Source organism: Ascidia mentula, chromosome 5, assembly GCF_947561715.1.
Source record: "Ascidia mentula chromosome 5, kaAscMent1.1, whole genome shotgun sequence".
NCBI classification, from domain to species: Eukaryota; Metazoa; Chordata; class Ascidiacea; order Phlebobranchia; family Ascidiidae; genus Ascidia; species Ascidia mentula.
In genome coordinates, this window is record NC_138570.1 from 2107978 (window position 1) to 2128640 (window position 20663).

Below are 20663 nucleotides of genomic sequence, written 5' to 3' on the forward strand. Positions count from 1 at the left end.
CCGACATCTAGTGATCGCGATTTGTCAAATCAACCGTAAATTTATTGTTTTTTTTATATGTTGGGAAAATATATTAGACACAAAACTACAAATTAAAAGTACCACAATTGAAACGATATGTTTGTAAGTCATGTTGACGTTGGTAATGTATTAACATTATCAAGTTAACTCAACAATAATAAACTTGAAGGGTTGTCGTATATTATTGTACGCTACAGGTAAGCTGTAATATAAAGGATCTGTCAAGGCAGTAGTTTGGACTGAAAAATACTAAATAGTATAAGAAACAATTAGGCCTACTGCCATTTCTTTTAAAAATTACGTTAAATCGTATATTCACAGTTTAAAGTACGTCGTGACCGTGGTATGACAAGCCAAGATAGGCTTCATCTTTCTATATACTAAACCTTACGTACAACACCAAATAAACGTCGCATCCAAACGAAACAACTAGATTATGAAGTGGCTAATTTCGTTTTACATAGCTATTTTAAGCGAGGAAGGGGACAACATTGGACAAACTCTTAACATTATCAGTGCGTACTGCAAACTGCTTGAAAGGTGGAAAATTTATTTAAACACAGAATGTTGCACTGAAAGCTTTGCGAATTCCTTCACCAAAAGACAGGCTATAAATATTGCGAACAATGACTTTAAATCCGTCGTCACCGGGAAGAAGTCACGTGCCTGGCTTGAAGAACAATCTGAAGTACCCAAAGTTCACAATGAATTGGTCTCGAAAACGACCCAACGCCACCACTTGACATATGGCTGTGCTACGCTTCTCAACTTGTTTGCTCACTTCGCTGGAGAAGCTCTTGAATTCGCCGTCCCTGGAATGACTAATGAGCATAGCTTGAACGGGGCAAGTGCATACTAAACACCAGCAGTTCAGTATATTAAAAACTGTGGCCGAAAAACCAACTGTACATGCTGATTTGAAACGGAATACGTGCTCGGGAGAATGGATGGTTGTGGCGAATACAGTTCCCTGCACGGAACTTGCTGCAGTAACCCTTCCAAGTGCGTACTTTTCAAAAATGACGATGAAGAATTGGAGGAACTGGAAGATGATGTGTTTAGCCTCGAAAGGCGAGAATCGTTAAACGTAAGTTAATGTATTATATTCTACGTTTAAGGTTTTTATTTGATGCGGCAACGTTTTTTGGCTTAAGTGGACAATTCAAGATGATTTCGTTTTAAATACAGTGCAGGCTCATCGTTGTTTTGCCGATATATAGCATACTTTCAACCTTACTCTCACCACCTAAACACAACAGCAATGATTTAAAATAGATATTTTGGTCATTTCAAACAACCAAAGCAAATCACGTAAGCTATTCGCAAACATGCTTTAATATAAAATATTTACGGTCAAGTCGTTGCTAAAGTGTACCTCACATTACATTTTGAAGTGCGAATGCAAATATTCGAAGCTTATTCGAAACTTGCTGAAATAAAAGAACAACAAATAATTGCAGAACTTCAGTGTCGCGAGAACGTCCACGGTTCGGTCGTCAGGTTATGTGAGTGATCTTAGTCCCCCACCTGAAAGCAACAACAATCAACAACCTGTATTAGAAGTTAGCAAATCAAGATCTGACGTCATGACTCAAACAGACTTTCCAGTCGAAGAAACGTTGGAGACACAACAACCAGAAACACTAGCGGTATTGTGAGATCTAGAGTTTTTAAAGAGATTCCAATACACAAGTGAATGTAAACAGACACGAATAAATTGTGTTTGTGTCGGTGGTGCTTTGCTTATAGTTATGTGCTAGAAATGGCGCTTTATATATAAATCAATATGGATAGGGCTATTATATGTAAACACGTTTAATCTCTTTTGAACGCGTAAATTTCTATGCGTGAAAACCTTGAATTTGAAACCGCTGTAACCAAACTCGACCACCAAGTTCGCCGGAGATGGTTGAGGCAAGGTTACAAAATTATCCCAACACAAAATAAAGCCTGAAGTAAGATCGACAACTTGAAACGCAACATTTCAGAACGTATAATAAGGTTCCACTCCTTCCCTCGCAGCTACCGACACCAGAACCAAGCGCGGTTTCACCGAGACGCGAAAACGTTTTCCGAAGTTTCTGTTGGCGCCATGATGGTTACAGCGACGTCGCTTCACCACCAGCTCGACCTTGCAGCCCCAGTTCGGACGATCAGGACGAAGCTGGAATGCAATCAACAGGGGGTCAGGCATAAACTTCTAACGTATCTTATAACGAAGCACGTTCAAACACGTCCTCACTTAACCAAATTATACGCTGTTTGTTGCAGTTTTTTTACATTATGTATTAATTCAAAATACACCAATTTTTCACAGTTGCATTAACTTAGCCATAATTTAGTTATATTTAGTACAGTCAGACCTCGTAAATCCGACAGAAGTCTTCCATGTATGCATTCCCACGTATTTCACCCTTTATTTTATCGAATTCGTTAAACTAGATACAACAATAAACACATTATATGACTGAACCAAGTGGTCCGGATTAACAAGGCCTGACCGCGGTTTTGTTATGGGACAAACATTGACCAACCTTTGGAAATATGATAAAAGTTTTGGATACGTTTCAGTTTCTCCGAGGGTCGGATACCAACATCAATCGTGTCAGATTTGCAAAACCCACTTTGAAAACCGACTTGATCTGAAAAGCAGGAAGGAATTGACGAGGATACAAAAGGTGAGAAAACGTGTGTCCGGGTTTGAATCCGCTAACCGGTGAAAGTTTGAAGTCCGTTTACCGCAAGATTCAGATTACATGTTTTATCTATTTACATATCAAGCTTTGTACCGAATTGTGTGGATTAAACAATGCACAGTTTGCAAAATTGAGGCAAATCGGAAAACAAACTTTTTCGTTTTGAAGTAGAAATAACTTACAAAGTAAAATAAAATTGACACCAAACTTGCTTTGTGCAAACAATCATAAATTAAAGTTTTATCGTACATTCGTTATACTTGTTTCCCAAAATGTTGTTTGACTGATATATTTGAAACTGTAGTGATTTATTCTAAGCTTCAACCAATTTATCAGTTTCCACGAAGCGTTAACCATATAACATCACACAGAAACCGGCGGACCCTGCAGTTGCCAAGGTAACATCTTGTCCAATCAACTTGCTCGCCGACAAAATCTCGCGATGTTCGAGTCTTTGGATGGAAGACCGAACTTTTTACCTCGGGGTCGACGCAGTGAAAGTGGAAGAAAATTCCCGCGCTCGACGTCACTCTGCACGTCTGCCATCACGTCATTCGGGAAAGTCCCTGCGAAACTACAACAGCGTGCGTTGTTCTTATTTTACGACGTATAAAACTCGGTGGCACCCCCTGCAGGATTACGAAGCCTTGTTGTACTTTTTCGAAATGTTATGTGATTTTGCAAAGTTTATTTCCAGAAGACCATATTTTAATTATTCTATCGACCAACGTGATTAAATTGTATGTCGCTTCTATCCTGACCTAACGATATTCGCTTACAGTTGCAGCAGACACGATCTTGCTCTTTTTGCAACGATGACGAGATTGATGACGTCACCGAACGCAGCCAATCGGTCGCATGTGGACGTCACTCATTTTGGATCAGATCGCTTACTCTTCCACGAGGTGGCGATATAGAGTTTCTAGAAACTGCGGTTGAACGATTCGACAAGTTTTCGTTTTGTTGTGTTGTTTACAGGTAAGAAGTCCAGGCCAACGACAGCATGGGACGAACCACGTGGAGTGAAGGGAAGGAAAAATGTAAGCTAACAACTCTACTCTCACCTTGATTCCCAAGTTTGTTTTACACGCATTATTTGGTAATATAAAGTGGTCCGAGGCCACGGTTATAATGGTGGAAAACAAGTTACACGCATTATCAAACAGGTTTTCTTCGACATGAACTGAAAGTATATGGTTATGTTGAAACAAGTGTTGGTGATTGAGGCCTGCAGAATCCGGGTGCGCACTAGTCAAGGTTAAGCCAAATATTAAACAGATCGGGGGTGGACATGGCTGACTGCTATTTAATTCCGCCAGTTCAACTTTTTAGTTAGACAAACACGATAATTGTATTCCGTGAATATTTTTCTACTTTTATGATGCAAAGTAAAAAAAAAATACCGACTTTCAGTGGATTCTGGTGCAGTGTGTTACAAAGCACAGTTTGAAGCCACTGTGTTCGGCCGAACCCGAACCAAAACTCTTCTACAGAGAAATCGGAGTGCAGGAGATGATTTTGTGTCCAGCGGAAAATCGCACAGTGGAAGTGATCGAAGATATTTGCTGCCAAGTAAGAAATCCCTCTACAAAAGTTTTTTGTAGCATAATTACAACAAGCCTTTTCTTATTAAGAACCACAGTCATGACAGTTTGTACTTACTGACATTTGTTCGCCTGGTTTGCTTTACTCGGCATTTTTGGGGTTTATCGTGCGTTATTTTTCAAACCTAAACAACAAAAACATTAAACACCCACAATATTACGATCAATTATGTAAAAGTGCATTTTATCATTTCAGCATTTTATCAAAATATCTCGAGGTGAAGCACTAGAGGGCAGCAGAACAATCGAACTTCTCTTTTCAGCCAAAGGACCGATGGTCCGCGACGATAAACATTTAACCGGTAGGTGGCGTTGGAGGGTAAATACCAATACGCTGGTAAATCGATGCTTGAGAAGACGTGACCTGTTAAAACAGTCAGGGACACTTAGACAAAACAAGCTAGGATGTCATGAATACAGGTGTATTGAATGGCTTAAAATAATTTAAATTTAACTGTTGCGTTTTTAAATAATGAACATAGGGCCAATTTCAACAAGTATAAAACCAATTTCAACAAGTATCGACTCTTACAATTACCACAATGGCACGTATGGCACGTGTCCAAGTAACACTTGTATAGACAGTCCAATTTAACACAAACAGCTTTTCACGTGAACGTATAATGTTGAAACTGTATTCCAACCGTTTCGTCCGCAGGCAGAAGCATATTCTACTTTTGCTGCGACGAACCTATGGAGCGTCGTCATCTCTGTGACGCTTGCAAAGCCGCCAACGAGGCCCGGAACACCGTTCCACCCCCGCCAGTCTTCTCGGTATCTTCAGCTTTGCCAAGAGATCAACAAAGTCGCCATCGCCGCCGCCGCAGCAGCAGCAGCAATACCAGCATCATCGGCGCTTCGCCGCTTCCATCAACGCTTGGTCCAGTGGTCCGTGTTCGCAGCAGCAGCAAATCGAAGGCCTCCGCCGGTCTAACCTCGCTATCAGCTTATCGCGCAGCCCCAGACCCCTATGCCTGTTCCACTAACGCTTTCGCTTCAGCTTCCGCAGAGCAATCGGTATATCTCGTAGCCGCTTATCATTGACATCCTACATGACACTGTTTTAATTATATTTTTATGGAATTTAGACCAATTTTCGAATATCACCAGCCGCCAAAACAAAATCACTTCATAAAACGCAAGTTTTACTTGCAACCATTTCTATACATGTACAGTAATTGACATGCTTTACGGAATCAAATGGATTTCCGGCAATACTCAATGATTCATGTAGTTGGATCTGAATTCTGCGTTGGTGAAGTTTAGTTCATTTTACCAATCGGCATGTGCTGTAATTGTTTAATCTTAAAGGCATGCTAATTCATGGCATAACTTCCATTTGGTAGCCGCATTGGTGCCGCTTTGGCCTTTTGCATATTGTTTGTTACCGAAAATTCTACTATGTATCCTGCATGGACTGAAAAACGCGCGAACTGAAAAAAGTAGGGTTTAAATGGCATTGTTACGTCAAATGAAAAGAAATTCTAAACCAAATTAAATCATCGCTTTTTGTTCAGTGAGTAAATTAGCACAGCATCGTTCAACATTCTACATTTCATACCTTCTTGAAGGCTGACTGTTTGGCGCCAAACCCAAACCCTGACGTATTGCTTACGTCACGTCCATTGTGACCAAACAAGCGTCCAGCTGCGATAACGATCTTGCGATTTTCGGATATTTTCCAAACCAAAACTACAACATAAACCTCGCTCGAAGGCCACAAAAAATATTTATCAGGATTTCTACATACTCGATTTCAACACAAGGTTGTAATCACGGAGAATTGCGGTTTAATAAAATAGTGCGTTTCTTCAAAGCGCCGCTTATGACAACACGGGGATTGCGCCGCGGACAGAACTAACATTCGTTCCGGAAAACGGACAACTTTACAAAAGGCGATCTTATATGCTGGTGCGCTAAGTTCACAACCTCGGACCATTGAACGTGTGTTATTTTGGAATAGCGAACAATGTACTTGCGACCGTGGGAGGAATGGACGGTTTACACGTCTACAGCTAAAGTCAACATAGCGTTTCTGCCACTGTAGCATATGCCATATAGGAGGCTGGCTTTAGTACTGCAGGCAAGCTTAACATGCTGGCGACTAATTCTTTCGGTATTAACATTTAGCTGGATAACGCAGGCGTATTTTCGTTGACACTTTTAAATCCGTTGTAGTAAAAGCAATGTCGGCTTAGTTCGGACATTATTAATTGGAGCAGTGCTTTGCTTTGCGCTTAGTATGTATGAAGATTGCTAAGCAATGCCTTGCTTTAATGCTTGTGACTAATTTCAAAAGCGCATGTTTGCAGGCGAAACCACCCGGATGTGACCGTCGACGGAAGGGCCATTTTTTTTTTTCCGCTACCAGCGTTTAGTTGTTAAAGATTTATTGCTACCCCTTGACTTAATAGTTTTTTGTTTAACAAAAGATAAATAAGGCGCTTACGCTGTCAAAAGATCAAGTGGTCGGTTGTTTTAAAATCAGACCAACCGTAGTAACGATTTGCGCATTCTTCTGTTTCTTTTTATTAACAGTTTTTGGGCCTAAATACTTTTGCGCTCGCATTGTGGCATCTACCAAATTCAAATTACCAGTCAAAAACGATCAGTGAGCCGCTTACAGTGCGCACTGTTTTGACCTATCACGTCTAGCACAGATGGTGCGTTTTACGATGGTGTTGCCAGCGATACTGATACATGATAAGTCGAGACGGTGTTCACTGTCCGTATCTTGAAATAAACAATCAAATTTAATGTTTTAGATGCTTTACCACTCCCTGGCATTTGGCACACACACTTTCGTAACGTGTTGATTGTAACATTCCAGGAAAAATCACCCTCGACAAAAGCGGACAAAACTAAAAGAGAAAAACGTAAAAAATCGGGAAAAATGCCCAAAGTGGATGAGGGGAAGGAAGAAGATTTGAAGAAATCTGTGACGTTTGCTGACAATGCGGATCAGAACAACTCAGAGCCACAGGTACGTGTGTTTATCTGGGTCTAGGGTTTAGTGTTAAACCCGCGCAAAGCTTACGCAATGAAATCCTTTTTACAGCTTAAAAGTATCAAATTTTTTTGTATAAGCTTCAATATGTGAAGGAATGTACAAACACACATGTGGGAATAAAACTAACAAAAATGTCATTAAACACGAGAAATTTCCGCAGATTGATCCGGCTGCTTTGAAAAGAAGGGCCTCCCTTCCTCCTCCACCTCCTAAACTCATTCCCAAGAAAGATGGAGTCGACAGATCAAAAAAACGCAGGTGTGATCTTCCATTTGTTTACCATTGTTACGAGTTTCAGCAAGGTTTCAGTCTAATGTGTTTCATTAAGTGTGGGAAGTCATATCGGACGACACGATAAGATATCGTTATCGCTTGATTTTAAAATGCTCCAAGTGGGACAATAAATAAAACCCACTGCTCAATATTTTTGCTAGTTTTTCGCCAGTGGACTGCAGCGATTTTAACCGTTTTTGTTTGCAGAGAAAGTATGCGAATGTCTTTTACTGAAATGCCGCCAACAATCCCTAACAAGGTAACGCAGATCAACCCAGACATTATTACGTCACTAACGCATTCTGTTTTCAGGAAAAAACAGACGAAGCCCCTAAAAAGCCAAGTCCGGTACGAGGTTATAACCAACCTCAGTGGAATTCTATTCTTGTCACTGTTAATTTCAAAGGTGAACGATACAAACAGGAGTTTCTTGAGTACAAGAACCTGCAGGTAATCGCTTGGAACACCAGACCCTTCTTGTGTCAACGTCTAAATAACTTGGCTCCATAGAGTTTGTACTGGGCCTATAATCGGTTCTACTAAACACCAAGAACCGGAGATTTTAATATTGAACCTTTAGACAGTTTCAATTTTCAAGCCAATTATAAAGGCAGATAAAAAGAAACGTACGATTCTAATCAAGATCTACCTTATGTTTCCATGTACCGCGTGTCATTTGTATGTAGAATACTCTGCAAAATCGCAAAAAATTAGTGGGAGTTCTTTCAACGCGACTGCAATTGTCAAACAGGATCTGTACACGTGGCTGAGGCAGAAGTTTCTGGAAAAGGAAGTTCTGACTCCAGGAGCCGAACTAGTTCTTCACCATGACAACCTGAAGTTTCCTCTGAAAGCCAACACAGCGAACACACAGATATCAAACCTGCCGACCACAGAGTTCACATGTGATGAAATCAGCAAGGTATGGAAGCTTTTATCGCGAATTTCGCTATGTTTTTGGTCTTTGGTCTGCTAAAGTCAGTATTTCTTGCACCACTTGCTTAACTTGTCGATAAACAACGGTTTTATGACAACACGTGATGGTCGCATGTATAACCAGAAAAGATCACTTTGTTTTCTTTAAATTTTTATTGTTAATGTCATCAAACTTGTTTAATCTGAAATAACACATTCAAACTCCTAAGCATTGCTTTAAAACTGCTTATATCAATAAAATGACAAAGTTTCGCATGTAAGCTGAACTTTTGCGATCAGGAACAACAGGGAGGGAGTTTCGGAGAAGGGAGCAGCCGTTTCGACACCCGCTTTTCACTCCCCATCGACATGCGCAGTCTGGAAAAACTCACGCCCTCCCAGTACCTGGCCAAGTTCTGCAAACTCCCGCCAACGTGGCGAGCTTTCTACAGAAATACTTTCACACAAAACGACAAAGACAGAGACGGGTGAGAGATGTTAGGTCAAGCGACATTGTAATTATCGCTGGATTGATATCGTGAAAAAGTCATGTTAAGTATTTCATCACTTTTTACAAAGATACTATTTAATAGTATGTAAGCAATTGTACACAGAACAAGCGACAACAATTTTGTAACAAGAAAATGTAAAATTTCGACATCAAATAATTCTTTTGTCAGACCCCACGATGAGTTTAAATCTTGTGCACATAGAATCTGTTTTTAATTGTCTGTTGTTACATAATAATAAACCATTCTACTCACAGAAAACTCACATTCAAGGAGCTTGACCAAGCCATGGAGCACCTCTTTGTCGAATTGGCTGTTCCTCTTCTAAACCGAGTCCTCTTCCTGATGGGGATCGATCCCAGATCTGCAAACCTCCCGGAAGATGAGGACAGAATTATTCTGAACTCTTATTTCCGATCCAATCCGACGGATGTTGTGGAACAAGGGAGGAAGAGGAGTGTTCCTCCTTGGCAGAGTCATCTCACAGTGGACTCGGAGACGTTCATATCGATGTGTGCGTTGGGTAACAGGATTATCTGCAGGGAAAAAGAAATGTAAGTAATCACTAACTTTACTGGGTGGAAAAGAAGTTATCAGGTTTGCGCATAGATTGGTAGAGCTTGGAAAATATATCGTGGGCCCAGTGGGCTGAGGTCACAAGTCCTGGTCTTGTTGGAAGAAAGGTGCAACACTAGGGATAAGGCATGTTGTGCAAACCTGACAAACCATTTCACAATTCCTCACTATATTGCTACCTTGCCAGAGACAATTCGAATGGATATTTAATACTTCATAAATTTGTTTTCGTTATAGGCTAAGCAGTTTCAAAACCTGAATTTGCGTCGAACTGGAAATTAAATCCATTGATTTAAAATGACAAATGTATTGTACATGTACGTAAAAATACTTAGAGCTGTCAAAGCCTGTTAGGTAAAAGTCATGAAATGTTGCGAACCAAATACGTTGAACTTGTTCTCATTGCCAGAAAATACCAAACTATAATTTCCACAGAGACGGTTTTCCGGTGGATTCCATATCACAGCGTGGCACGGAACTCGAGGATGCGGATTTCTATAACATCGAGGGAAAGTTAAAGCCGTTTAATTTGAATCCTGCCACCCGAAAACTCCTTATTTACATCCGTAACAGATGAGACAATTTTCTTTTGTCGCTAGACGGCACCAGAGATGCACAAAATATTTTCGTTTTTATGACATGTGCCCCGCGATTTTGGCATAACAAACATGACGTCCTTGTTCAATGGCTTGACACTGTCTTTGCAAAGTTATCGCATATATAGAAACACTTTCATTCATTCAATTGGATGTTCTAAACAATACAAGTAATAGAGCAAATTGTGATTTGATTAAGTTGCAGAGAATGCCACTGTTTCGACCGAATAAGGTCCATCAGTGCAGCTTGGTGGCGATTTAGCAGGCAAGTTCGTAACCAAACTTATAGGTAAAAACAGTGGCCCTGTCTGAAGCTCACTTAATTCTAAACATAGTTTTTAGGAAGTCAACCTACAAAGAATATTACACATTGGACGTCTTCAAAGTCCGCTTAGAACTTGAAACAATAACCACAACAGTTCAGACTACGATATTATCAAATTTCAATAATCGTTCGTCAACTGGTAGTCGAAAGAGTAAGAAAAGTTAAATCACTTGGCTCCAAAGTCATAATTAACGTTCGCACGACGGTGATTTGCGAAGCAATCAATCCACATTCCACGAGCTTGTAGCTTTTATTTCTTCTGGACAAACCGCAGTTATGAGATCACAAAGAACCTGCGTCTGTTAATCACTAGATTACAACGCCAATTACTGCCTCACATTCCCATGGTTTAATTTGCTTCGTGACTTGACGAAAATTAACACAGCAGGCCTTCCCCAAAGATACACCCGGACTTAATTACGATAAGGTAGCTACCAAAAATAGCTTTAACAAGATTACATCAAGTAACTAAGTTTAGTATGATGTTGTTGTTCAACGTCAGCATCAGCTTTAATTTTCTATTCAAACACCTGTAATACTGAAGCTTGTTAGAAGCCCGTACTGCGCTTGACGTGCTACAACACAAGATTTGTACATGTAACATGTGTTTTCTTCATAAGGAAGCGCTTGGCTATGTGGACGAAGCTGGCATTAAAAATCACAAAATTGAGTTAGATTTAGCAACAAGCAAAAAGAGAAGTTTCACAACTGATTGGTTTTTTGAAACACTGGGAAGATCACGTTTTGTCGCTTGTCGGGCTGAAGTTCAAGTACGTTAATTGAGTTAATGACCGACCTTGTGATGGAACGTAAACCAGACAAACATGACTTTTTGCGACAAATTGCGTAATCGAGACACAGTGCTGGGACAATCAGTATATCATAGGACATACAAAACCGGTTGAGCTGTTTTTTTCCATTTTTATAACTCAATACTCCTGCAAACAGGACTTATGTTATCGAGGAAAATACCGCAATTTGACCCAAATTCTTTTCATTTTTAGGTACGTTATTACATGTATTGTGTTCAGCAAACCTGACCTTCCATAAAAGTTTCAAGTTGATTTTGCACGTCTAAAGTTAAGTTCAAGTTGCCCATTACGCCGACAACAGACTCCTGTTCGGTATTATGGCAACATTGGCGAGGCAGGAAACGCAAATTGAATACAAAGTTCCGTGGTGTAACGGCCCATTAGCGAACTCTTATTCATTGTGAGTTTTGTTGTGTGTTCAATACAAGGTCTGGGCACGCGAAAGTCTAGTTTTAGGTTCAACAGTAAACTCAAAGGGCAAACAATGGAAACATCATCTTGGTGTACCTTGAAAGGCAATGATTCATGGTGAAGTCTAGACAAACTAAATTTAAAATTAAGTTAATTGTTTCGTAAACTGATATGTTGCTATTGTCGGAAGACTGTAAACACATATTGCAACTGAAAAACCTCAAACCCCAAATAAAAAAAGGTTATTACTCCTAGTTATAAAAGATTCTACACTTTAGGAAAGCGAAAAGGCATTGTTTTTAAAACGCTAGGCTTACGTTAAGGCATAACAAGGCAAACGCGTAACGACTACGTTCATTTCAACAGAAAAGTATGTTTGCCTCTTTAACGATCTATTCTAGAACAGCACCGCACGTGTCTTTCTGTTTTTCAAAACAACTTCGCGAAAAACTTTACAAATAAGTACCCTCCTTCTCATCGGCACTTCCAAGCAGCCAATTAACTACACAGTGCAACCCCAAACGAAACCGGGAGTAAGGTAATTAAATGCCCTATATGGCAGTGAATGCGCGGTTGGCCCTCCGCGAAGACAAAATTGGGTTCGTATTTGATGCCTTGCGGGTAATTGGCCCCGATAATTACCTGTGGTTCTTGGTAAAAGTTCAAGACCACATGTAGTGGTTTTTGTTTTTCAATTTCACTCCGTGGTGTGTGCGCATTTATTTTCTACTTAGGGTCTTGAATAAACAGAAGTTAGGTCGGACATGTATAAATATTTTATTATATTGTTGATTAAGTGAAAATTGAGCGTGAAAAAACGAACGCATCGGCCTTAATTTTGTTTTTGGGTTATTTGCAAGAAACTTCCCGAATCATATATAAAGCTACAGCACATAGAGACATATCACTAAACAAAACTTTAAACCAGCGCCTGTCAGTTTCTGTGTATAATGCTGCATTGGTGATTGCACTGAAACCCATCAGGAAAAAACAAATTAACTACAGGTTTACATTCGCCCGAAGCCAAGTCCCCGGATCAATTAGGGAAGTTCAGAGATTAACTGAACACTTCAGCTTATCTGTAACATGACCAAAAACCTACGTGAAACTAAAAGCACCCAGAAGGTCAAATTTTAAACTGAAATGAACCCGGGCCTTTGACTTGATGCGCAGACTCGCTTAAACAGAGAACGCAGTTAGTTAAGCCCGTAATAAGCAGAGTCGACGACGAGACAGCTTTTGCTTCCGCGCAGCAACAATTATCCAAGCTTGGTTTTTGCAACTTGTTTGTCGTCAAACCCACGCCCGTGCGTCAACCCGTGACCACGCCTCAACCAATCACTGTCCAGTTCTCCAACTGCTGCATTAGAACTAAACCGGGTTCAGTGTTAGGTTGATCCACTTACCGCTGTACAACCCTCAAATGACAGGGATTAAATCCCCCAAGTTGCACTTCCCCATATTAGGGGCCCAGAAAAGCCGCTCCGGATGGGATTAGAACCCTCAACCTTCAGGGTTTGCCAACAACAGGGTTTGGGAAGTTGTCAGTAAACACCAATTTTGTAATGACTCACTTTTTGCAGATTAGTGGTGTTGTAAACATGTTGAAAGCAAGTAAAATTGACGGAAACGAACATGCACCGAGAATGTACTTCAACTTATACGACATCAACCCATTTTAAACCTTGATATTCAGTGTATTGTTATCACATATGCCAGCACTCTCAAAATTCAAACTCGAAGAACCATCACAACACCAGGTGGTTAAGTGTAAGCATGTGTGGAGTACAAACTTCGTCTGCAGCAAAAACAACAATCTTCAGTAATGATATTTCTTTTTAAAACACACAATAGGAACATTTACAAATTGTCCACCAACAATTGAAAACCATGGCCATAGGGGATCAGTTTACGCATTATTAGGCTGCGGAGCTCAAACGAAGACCTAAAAAACAAGACATCATGTCTTCAAAGGCAATTGAACGACAAGTACAGAACACCACGATGTGGTTAAAACGACAGTATCGCGGTGGGGCCACCCATGTAGTCGTCGTGTGGCAGAATGTAGTGGTTATATATTTGTATTTGTTGTTGAGTCGCCGCGAGTCATGAGGTGAAGTGACGGTTTCGAGTGAAGGTTCGCGACCTGCGCACGAACACTACGCGCGAAGTTGTGACGTCATTAATCGCGTGGCTTCATAACGCGATCGCCAGATTTTTTCGTTGGCCAACACCAATTTAATTAGTAAAACTTGTATGCCGAAGAACACTTCTGTTTTTTTCACAGATGGCAGTGTTTGTTTAAAATGATAAGATGCAAAGAAATACAAGATCCATAACATACGGATGAATTGGGAACCTCTGCGCTCTGAATGTTCATGTTGCTTTTTAAAACGCAGAAACGTCCTCCTCCCATCGCTTCAAAAGATCACACCAGTGATTTTTACCAGCCGGCTCGCATGTGCATGGCAAAAAGTTGCCTTGTTCTCAATCTTGTTGTTATTTGACGTCATTTTGTTCAGGGGCAGCGGGAATGTGGCGGTTCGACTTCGAGGTCAAAGGTTAACAGCTCAGGGTAAAGTAGATGTCAAAAGTGCCCGTCGAGTCATCGGTGACAGCTTTGGCGTGGTTTCGTGTTGCTGCCGTATTATGGAATGCCTTTGTCCAAATTGCTTGGTAATGTGCCATCATGTTGTTGCACGTTTACGTGCAGGAGCTGTTGGACATTTTCAGGTTATTTTGTACAGATTTTTTGCATTTTTGTAATTAACCCAAGTGATAGAAATATCTGGCAAAAAAAACTCTGTTAATCTTAAACGATCTGCTTTTATTTTTGTGTTTCGTAACTAATTTGAAATATTTATTTATAGATATTTGTCTCTTGGATATGCGGAACGTACAGAGTCACGCCAAAACGTGAGGTGGTTTTTATGTTTCAGAACAACTTAAAATAAAATTTCCAGGATTGCCACAGAAAAAAACCTCGAGAATTTTCCCACATTGCCACAACAAATGCTGTTTCTAGCTTCAAGTGGATGAGTCGTTGTGTGGTTTCTGACGTCTAGTCGGGTTCTCGTGGAATGTTTCGAACAGATCCTCGTTGTTTTACTCTGCCACACGAGGTCGCAACCAAACTCTCACAATCCTTCCAATGCGCATGTACTTTTTACCAAGCAAGAGAAAAGGGAAATTTGGCTTATTTATGTGGATTTGACATGTTTTGATATGTGACATAGCGTTGTGTCACGCATGCACAATGAAAGCGAATCCCCAATGGTCAAATACCCCGAAATAAAATATTACGTTTCGTATTTCAATCGCGGAAGTTTGAACCGAGGAAAGAGTAAAAAAATAAGCACTGATATATTTTTATATAAGCGGGGGATTTCCCGAAAACGAGAGAAACAAAGGTGCAAAAATCGTTGGACAAATAACAATGGGTTTTTGACTTGGATAACCTGGATGTTTATTCTCAATTTTACGCGCTGTGTTTACTATCAGCATCCATTTGCCTTTTTGCCGTTGATTCGCCCGAAGACCTTGGACCCACACCCATCTTTCTCTCCAGAAATGTTTACTCCGAATTTTTCGCATGTATTTTGTGTCAGCAATCCGCCTCTAAGGTTTCTCGCGAACCGAAGTCAGGCGTGGAAAAGAACAACTGATTTCTCTGTGGTTTCAGACGGGGTTCCTGGAGTTCCAAATTCTGTGGCTCGATGCCTCGACCACAGCCTGCGTCAAACGCATTCGGGTATTGGGATTTCGCTAACGCACCGTAACCATATCGAATCGCTGCCTCCGCACTAACTGGTAGGAGCAGGCTCGACCGTGTGGCCGGCGGTTGAGCGCCCTGAGTGTGAAGTGCTGCTTTGTGTTGGCACTAAAGCTGAACACCAGTGACTAACACGGAATAACAGCACGTGCTAAAGCAGATTTCCTTACCTCGCCGTGACAGCCAATGACGTACCAAGGACTGGGAAATGATATCCTTCACCTCATCACACCCAAAAACAACCTTTAATGGAGTGAAAACAAGTCGTCGCTCATTAATTAAAACCGCAGGGTGTGGGTAGATTGTCAGGACTTCTGCGTACAAAATAAACCCATGTATATGCTGGCAAGTGAATATGAAGAAGAACTTACTGAGGCGATCAATCAATTCTTATCTGCATACTCAATGTCAAAGACGAGGACGAAGGAGGGCAAAGGAAGGTTCGCGGCGGTCGTTTTTGGCACATGTTGCACGTCACGTGGCCATAAGATGGATCTTTGTTTGTTGTCATTAGTTAGAGAGTTTGGTTTACGTGTTTCCAAAAAGTTCCCGCGAAATTTCTTTTATTCCATTCGAAGAAGGAGTAAAATGGTTTGTTACGTCACAACACATTGCCACCTCTGGATGTTGTGAATAAATACTTCGGGCTCCCGACCTTCAGAAGGTCATAACACTAAAACCATAGAAGTAATAAGCGGGCAGGAAGGTTGGGCAACCTCGAACCATACATTCTCTTACCAATACAGCGTTCTAAAACAATGGAGTCACAAGAAAGTTCCCCTCCCGATCGCTACTAATAAGGCCAGAACAACGCCAAGAATGCCACCATTGCGTGTGGTTGGCAGAGCGCCTATTGATATTTTGTCACGCCAATTAGTGCGAAGTGCACGCGGGTCGAACACTCCGGTGTAGCAATAAACCGGATGCAACCGGCAAACTTGAAGGCGGTAATACTGCACGGGTGGGGGATTGCACTAAAATTGAAACACACTACGCCGTTTGTTATGGTTAGGAAATGCAAAAGTGTCAAACGCTCAATGGGGCAATTTATCCACAGCGGTGCAGCAGAACCACATTTTTTTCCGCAGAAGGAGGCAAACAGCAGTACAGCACCAAAGTGTAGTGCTTTCTCTTGGTATAGATGTTGGGCCAGGGGCAACTTTGAAAACAACACGACATGCGGAAGTAGGCACATGAAGACGTTTTGAATGCCGGGATAGGCTTAAGGTTTGAAAAGTTGATGTAAAATTCCGTTATGTACACAAATAATAACATAATAACAGTTATTTTGAAGTTGCTGACAAAAATACCAAACACGCCCTTAAAAACCAAAAAAAACAGCATTAATATTAAATGAAATTCAAGATCTAGTTCTGCGGCCGCGCTAAACAGAGCAACAGGATGTCGTGACAGCGCCCAAGAGGAAGGGTGGTGCCGTCGCACGCATACCCCTGTAATCCACGAATTAGCCACGGCACAAGTCAGTAGAGTGAAGCGACCCACGATGAAAACATGGCGGCGGCATGCCAACAATGCCTGATCTCGAACATCTCAAACTATAGGGAGTGCATTGTTTGGCAAGACACGAAAAAACACGCAGCGGAATGGGGACTTTCGATTGAACGGGCGTGTGGCGGCCGCGCGACGGGTCAAGGGGCCCGCGTTGGGCCACGCAAAGATGCGGGGTCGCGCGCCGGGTTCCTCGCGTGCAAGAGAGTAATCTAAATGGATCAGTGTGATGCTAAGCGGGCATTGTTTGACAGCGTGCGCGGAAATTTTAACATGTTTCGTTGCGCTTCTTGTTCCAACTCCGCCAAAAGCACATCCCGAAAGTTCCAAAAAAGGCAACAGCGTTCCCCAACGTTTAGCTTCAGCGATAGATCGATATTTGTCACGAGGTAGCTTCAATTTCTTCATATCTTCTCGGCCATAAATTGACAAAGCTCTCTTCTGAATGCATTGTTTTGATGACATGAAGCTGGGAAAAACGTGCGCGTTCGGATTCAAGCCGGTGCAAGGATTAGGCAAGTGCGGTCGCCATTTCGCACCTTCGTGACCGCAAAGTTTACCTAAAGGCGATAACGCTCCTCCCAAACCGGCACAGATAAATCAGTTGGTCGATGTATCGTAATTCAACGCTCAGAACACACGGTATGGACGCGCGCGGGCATTCGCAAAAAATGACAAATTTCGAAACCTTGAAACGTGGACTGATTTGCGAGCTGGCGGAACGTGCTTTTACGAGATTCGGGTTTCGCGAATCATCCACGGTGTCTATCGATCAGTTGAGATGTACCGCCATTTTTGGCAGGTAAAACGCCAGGATTTTGTCAACAGGTGCGCTGTTCATTTTGCCAAAAGGGAATTACTATTTTCGCCGATTTCGGGGAATCTTCTTTGAAATCGAATACAACGCATCTGTACTTCATTAGATTTCTTCACCTTCAGGTCGTTATTCTCCATTTCCACAAAACTTTTCCAGTAGCTGTGGTGATTGATTGCTATAATCACCCATGGATTCAAGGGGACCAGTTCAACTAGATTATACATACTAACACTGCCTGAAAGCGACATATTTTTGATTTATGATTTATGGGAAATATTATACAGACCAGGAATCAGGCTGTTCTGCTTGGTGGTACAAAGGGATCTGTCTTTACGGGTCTTGTGAGTAATCTTGAAAATTTGTGATTTATCAAGATTGAAAGAAGTGTTTTGGGCGTTTACTCTCAAAAGTAATTTGTTCCACGCCAATGAATCTTAACTGGGCCTTCAGTTACACAGCAGTGTCTTTCTCTACATAACGTTGAGTCGCAAGGTTCCATGCAGTTCTTTGTCATACCCACAGCATCAATCTTTACCAGCACTAACCAGTTCTCAATAAACTGATCCGAGTCTCCCATTTATCAACCGATGCCGACCCAATGGAATGTTAGCTGATAACAGGAAGAATTGTGGTTAGCAGATAGTGATGTTCTGCACCTGGTGCTGTGGGAGTCTTAAACGCATTGGAAATGAATGCAATTCATCACCAATTTTCGTTGTGTTTGGATCATAGGGGTGTAAGAATTGTGATACGGTTTGAATTGGAGCCGAGGTGAAGAACTTAGGACAAAGTGTGTTGATTTAAACCCCCTATTTCCTTCTATCAATCGAAAACAACCCAGGACATTAACAACGCAGAAAATATGTACACAATATAGCTCAGTTCATCCGGATTCTATTTGATCGACAAATTCATCCGGATTAGGCGAAGTTCTGGTTCAACCAAGTTCTACTGCACTTTCGTGTGCAGGAAGAGTGGCAGAGATGATACCAACGTAACCGCAATTTACAATGTTGAAATCCCATCAGATTGCCCTTTGAAAAACGAGAAGTTGGATCACCAAGAAACATTCCTTGTAACTTTTGCACCATCTGTTCTTGCAAAACCTTTATAAAAAGGGATAGAAAAATCCGCAACGAAATTAGAGACTAATTCGGATGCGTAAACACGAAGTCGAACCTCACACGAACACAAAAATCCGAGTGACATAAGCCAGGAGTTTAGGTTTAAATGTCACACGAAATCCCGGTAATGTGGCGTACGCTCTCCAGGTCCAATAACAGACGCCGTGCACGTTCTGAGCATCGGTGGCAGGTCGCTAAACGGCCATAAACCGCGCTCCAGATTTTTAGTATCGCTAAATGGTTTCCTGCCACTAAGCGCCCATTCAGCGCGAACGAACCCGAACTGTTGGCTTCTGGCAGTCTGGAGCAGTTTAAGAGTTCAGGGGAGACTTCATGCTGGCAAACGGAGAGCGCAAGGCGCATGCCGGAGCTAAGTCTCTAGATTAAGTCGTATTAGTTTATCTTTGAGCGACGTCGACAAGCCCGCAGCACTTGCGGCCGGACAAACCCGGGGACACGGGTTCGGATGGAATTTGAGTCCTCCTTGCGAGCAGATCCCACAAATCTATTTGTATTACCCTTATCCGGTTGTTTACCTACGCCACTGCCAATCCAGGGCCGAAGGATAAACACTGCTCCCAACAAACGGCATTTCGGGGCACAATTAGTGGAGCTTAGCGACCCTCTGGGGCACTAAAAGCACCTCAGAAGCCTCGCAAACGCAACACAGGCCGATCTGCGAGATACGGACAGTTACAAGACCCCAAAGCAATGTTAACAGGGGTCACATTCCTCGAATGACCGGCTGTTCGACACACGAGGGTGGACTTTCATTAGCGAGTATCCACGGCCCTCCTGGCAGTTCGATACCCGCGGGTAACGCGAGACGCGGGATTTCGGCCCAGAGCGCGTCACAAGAGATGCACGCTGGGATTGAAACCAAGTGGCCATGCGATATCGGCAGGGGGGATATGACGAAGATCCTTGTGCCGCTATGCGGTCGATTTTTGCTGTCGAGTTCGCGGTAAGTTGACACTAAAAAGCAGGAGATAATGCAGACGATATAAGAGGGCGGGGAGGGGCACTGAGAAGCGGAATGACCTGATCACGTGATTTAACAGTGCGCCAATACTTCAAGACTATGTCGGTGAATGTACCGTGTTTCGGTTTGCGATTTTCATATGTTCTATGTTATACAATCTAAAAGAAAAACACCCGAATTTCTGGCTACTTTTAAGATGTTTTAATAAATGCTGCTTTGAGTCAACATACTCTATGTAGATCAACATCTCACTATGGTTGCATGGGTCCACAGTAAGGGGGCTTTTTCCGTTTAGTCTTGGTTGGGCGATCACTTTTAATAGGAAAACATACAGTAAAGTGATATTCATCACACTTTGCCCAAGCACGACTGGTAATCCAAAAATTGTATCTGTCTTGCTTTCCAGTTCATGAATTTACAATTTAAATAAATGTACGTGCATAATTCATTTAAACATCTGCGTCAACAGACAGGTACAACAAATTCCCCAGACGAAGGTAATCAATGATCAATTCTATAGAAATCATACATTCCAATTGCGAACAGTGGTTTATGAGCTTTGCGCAGGTTCGACTGGCGCCTCGTTGCAAATGCATTTGCGCTAAATGCATGACTCACCCACACGAGGGTATACAAATACAGCTTAGAGAAGAGTTTGTAAAGCCTCTTACTTATGGGTGGCGCAATTCTGGCCATTAAGTTTACTGGGGA

The 20663-nt window shown here is 41.8% G+C and overlaps 1 protein-coding gene across 1 annotated transcript; it reads left to right on the top strand.

Moving 5' to 3' along the window:
• Positions 1–957: 957 nt before the first annotated feature.
• On the top strand, positions 958–10348 carry LOC145902642 (uncharacterized). The gene is made up of 18 exons (XM_082990689.1): positions 958–1108; positions 1482–1670; positions 2044–2206; positions 2593–2699; positions 3089–3301; positions 3499–3622; positions 3696–3757; positions 4131–4289; positions 4518–4623; positions 4980–5095; positions 7152–7304; positions 7492–7589; positions 7812–7863; positions 7917–8054; positions 8356–8526; positions 8820–9007; positions 9286–9582; positions 10040–10348. The coding sequence occupies exons 1-18, from the start codon at positions 965–967 to the stop codon at positions 10179–10181; spliced, it is 2622 nt and encodes an 873-aa protein (XP_082846815.1). The 5' UTR covers positions 958–964; the 3' UTR covers positions 10182–10348.
• The last annotated feature ends 10315 nt before the right edge of the window (positions 10349–20663 follow it).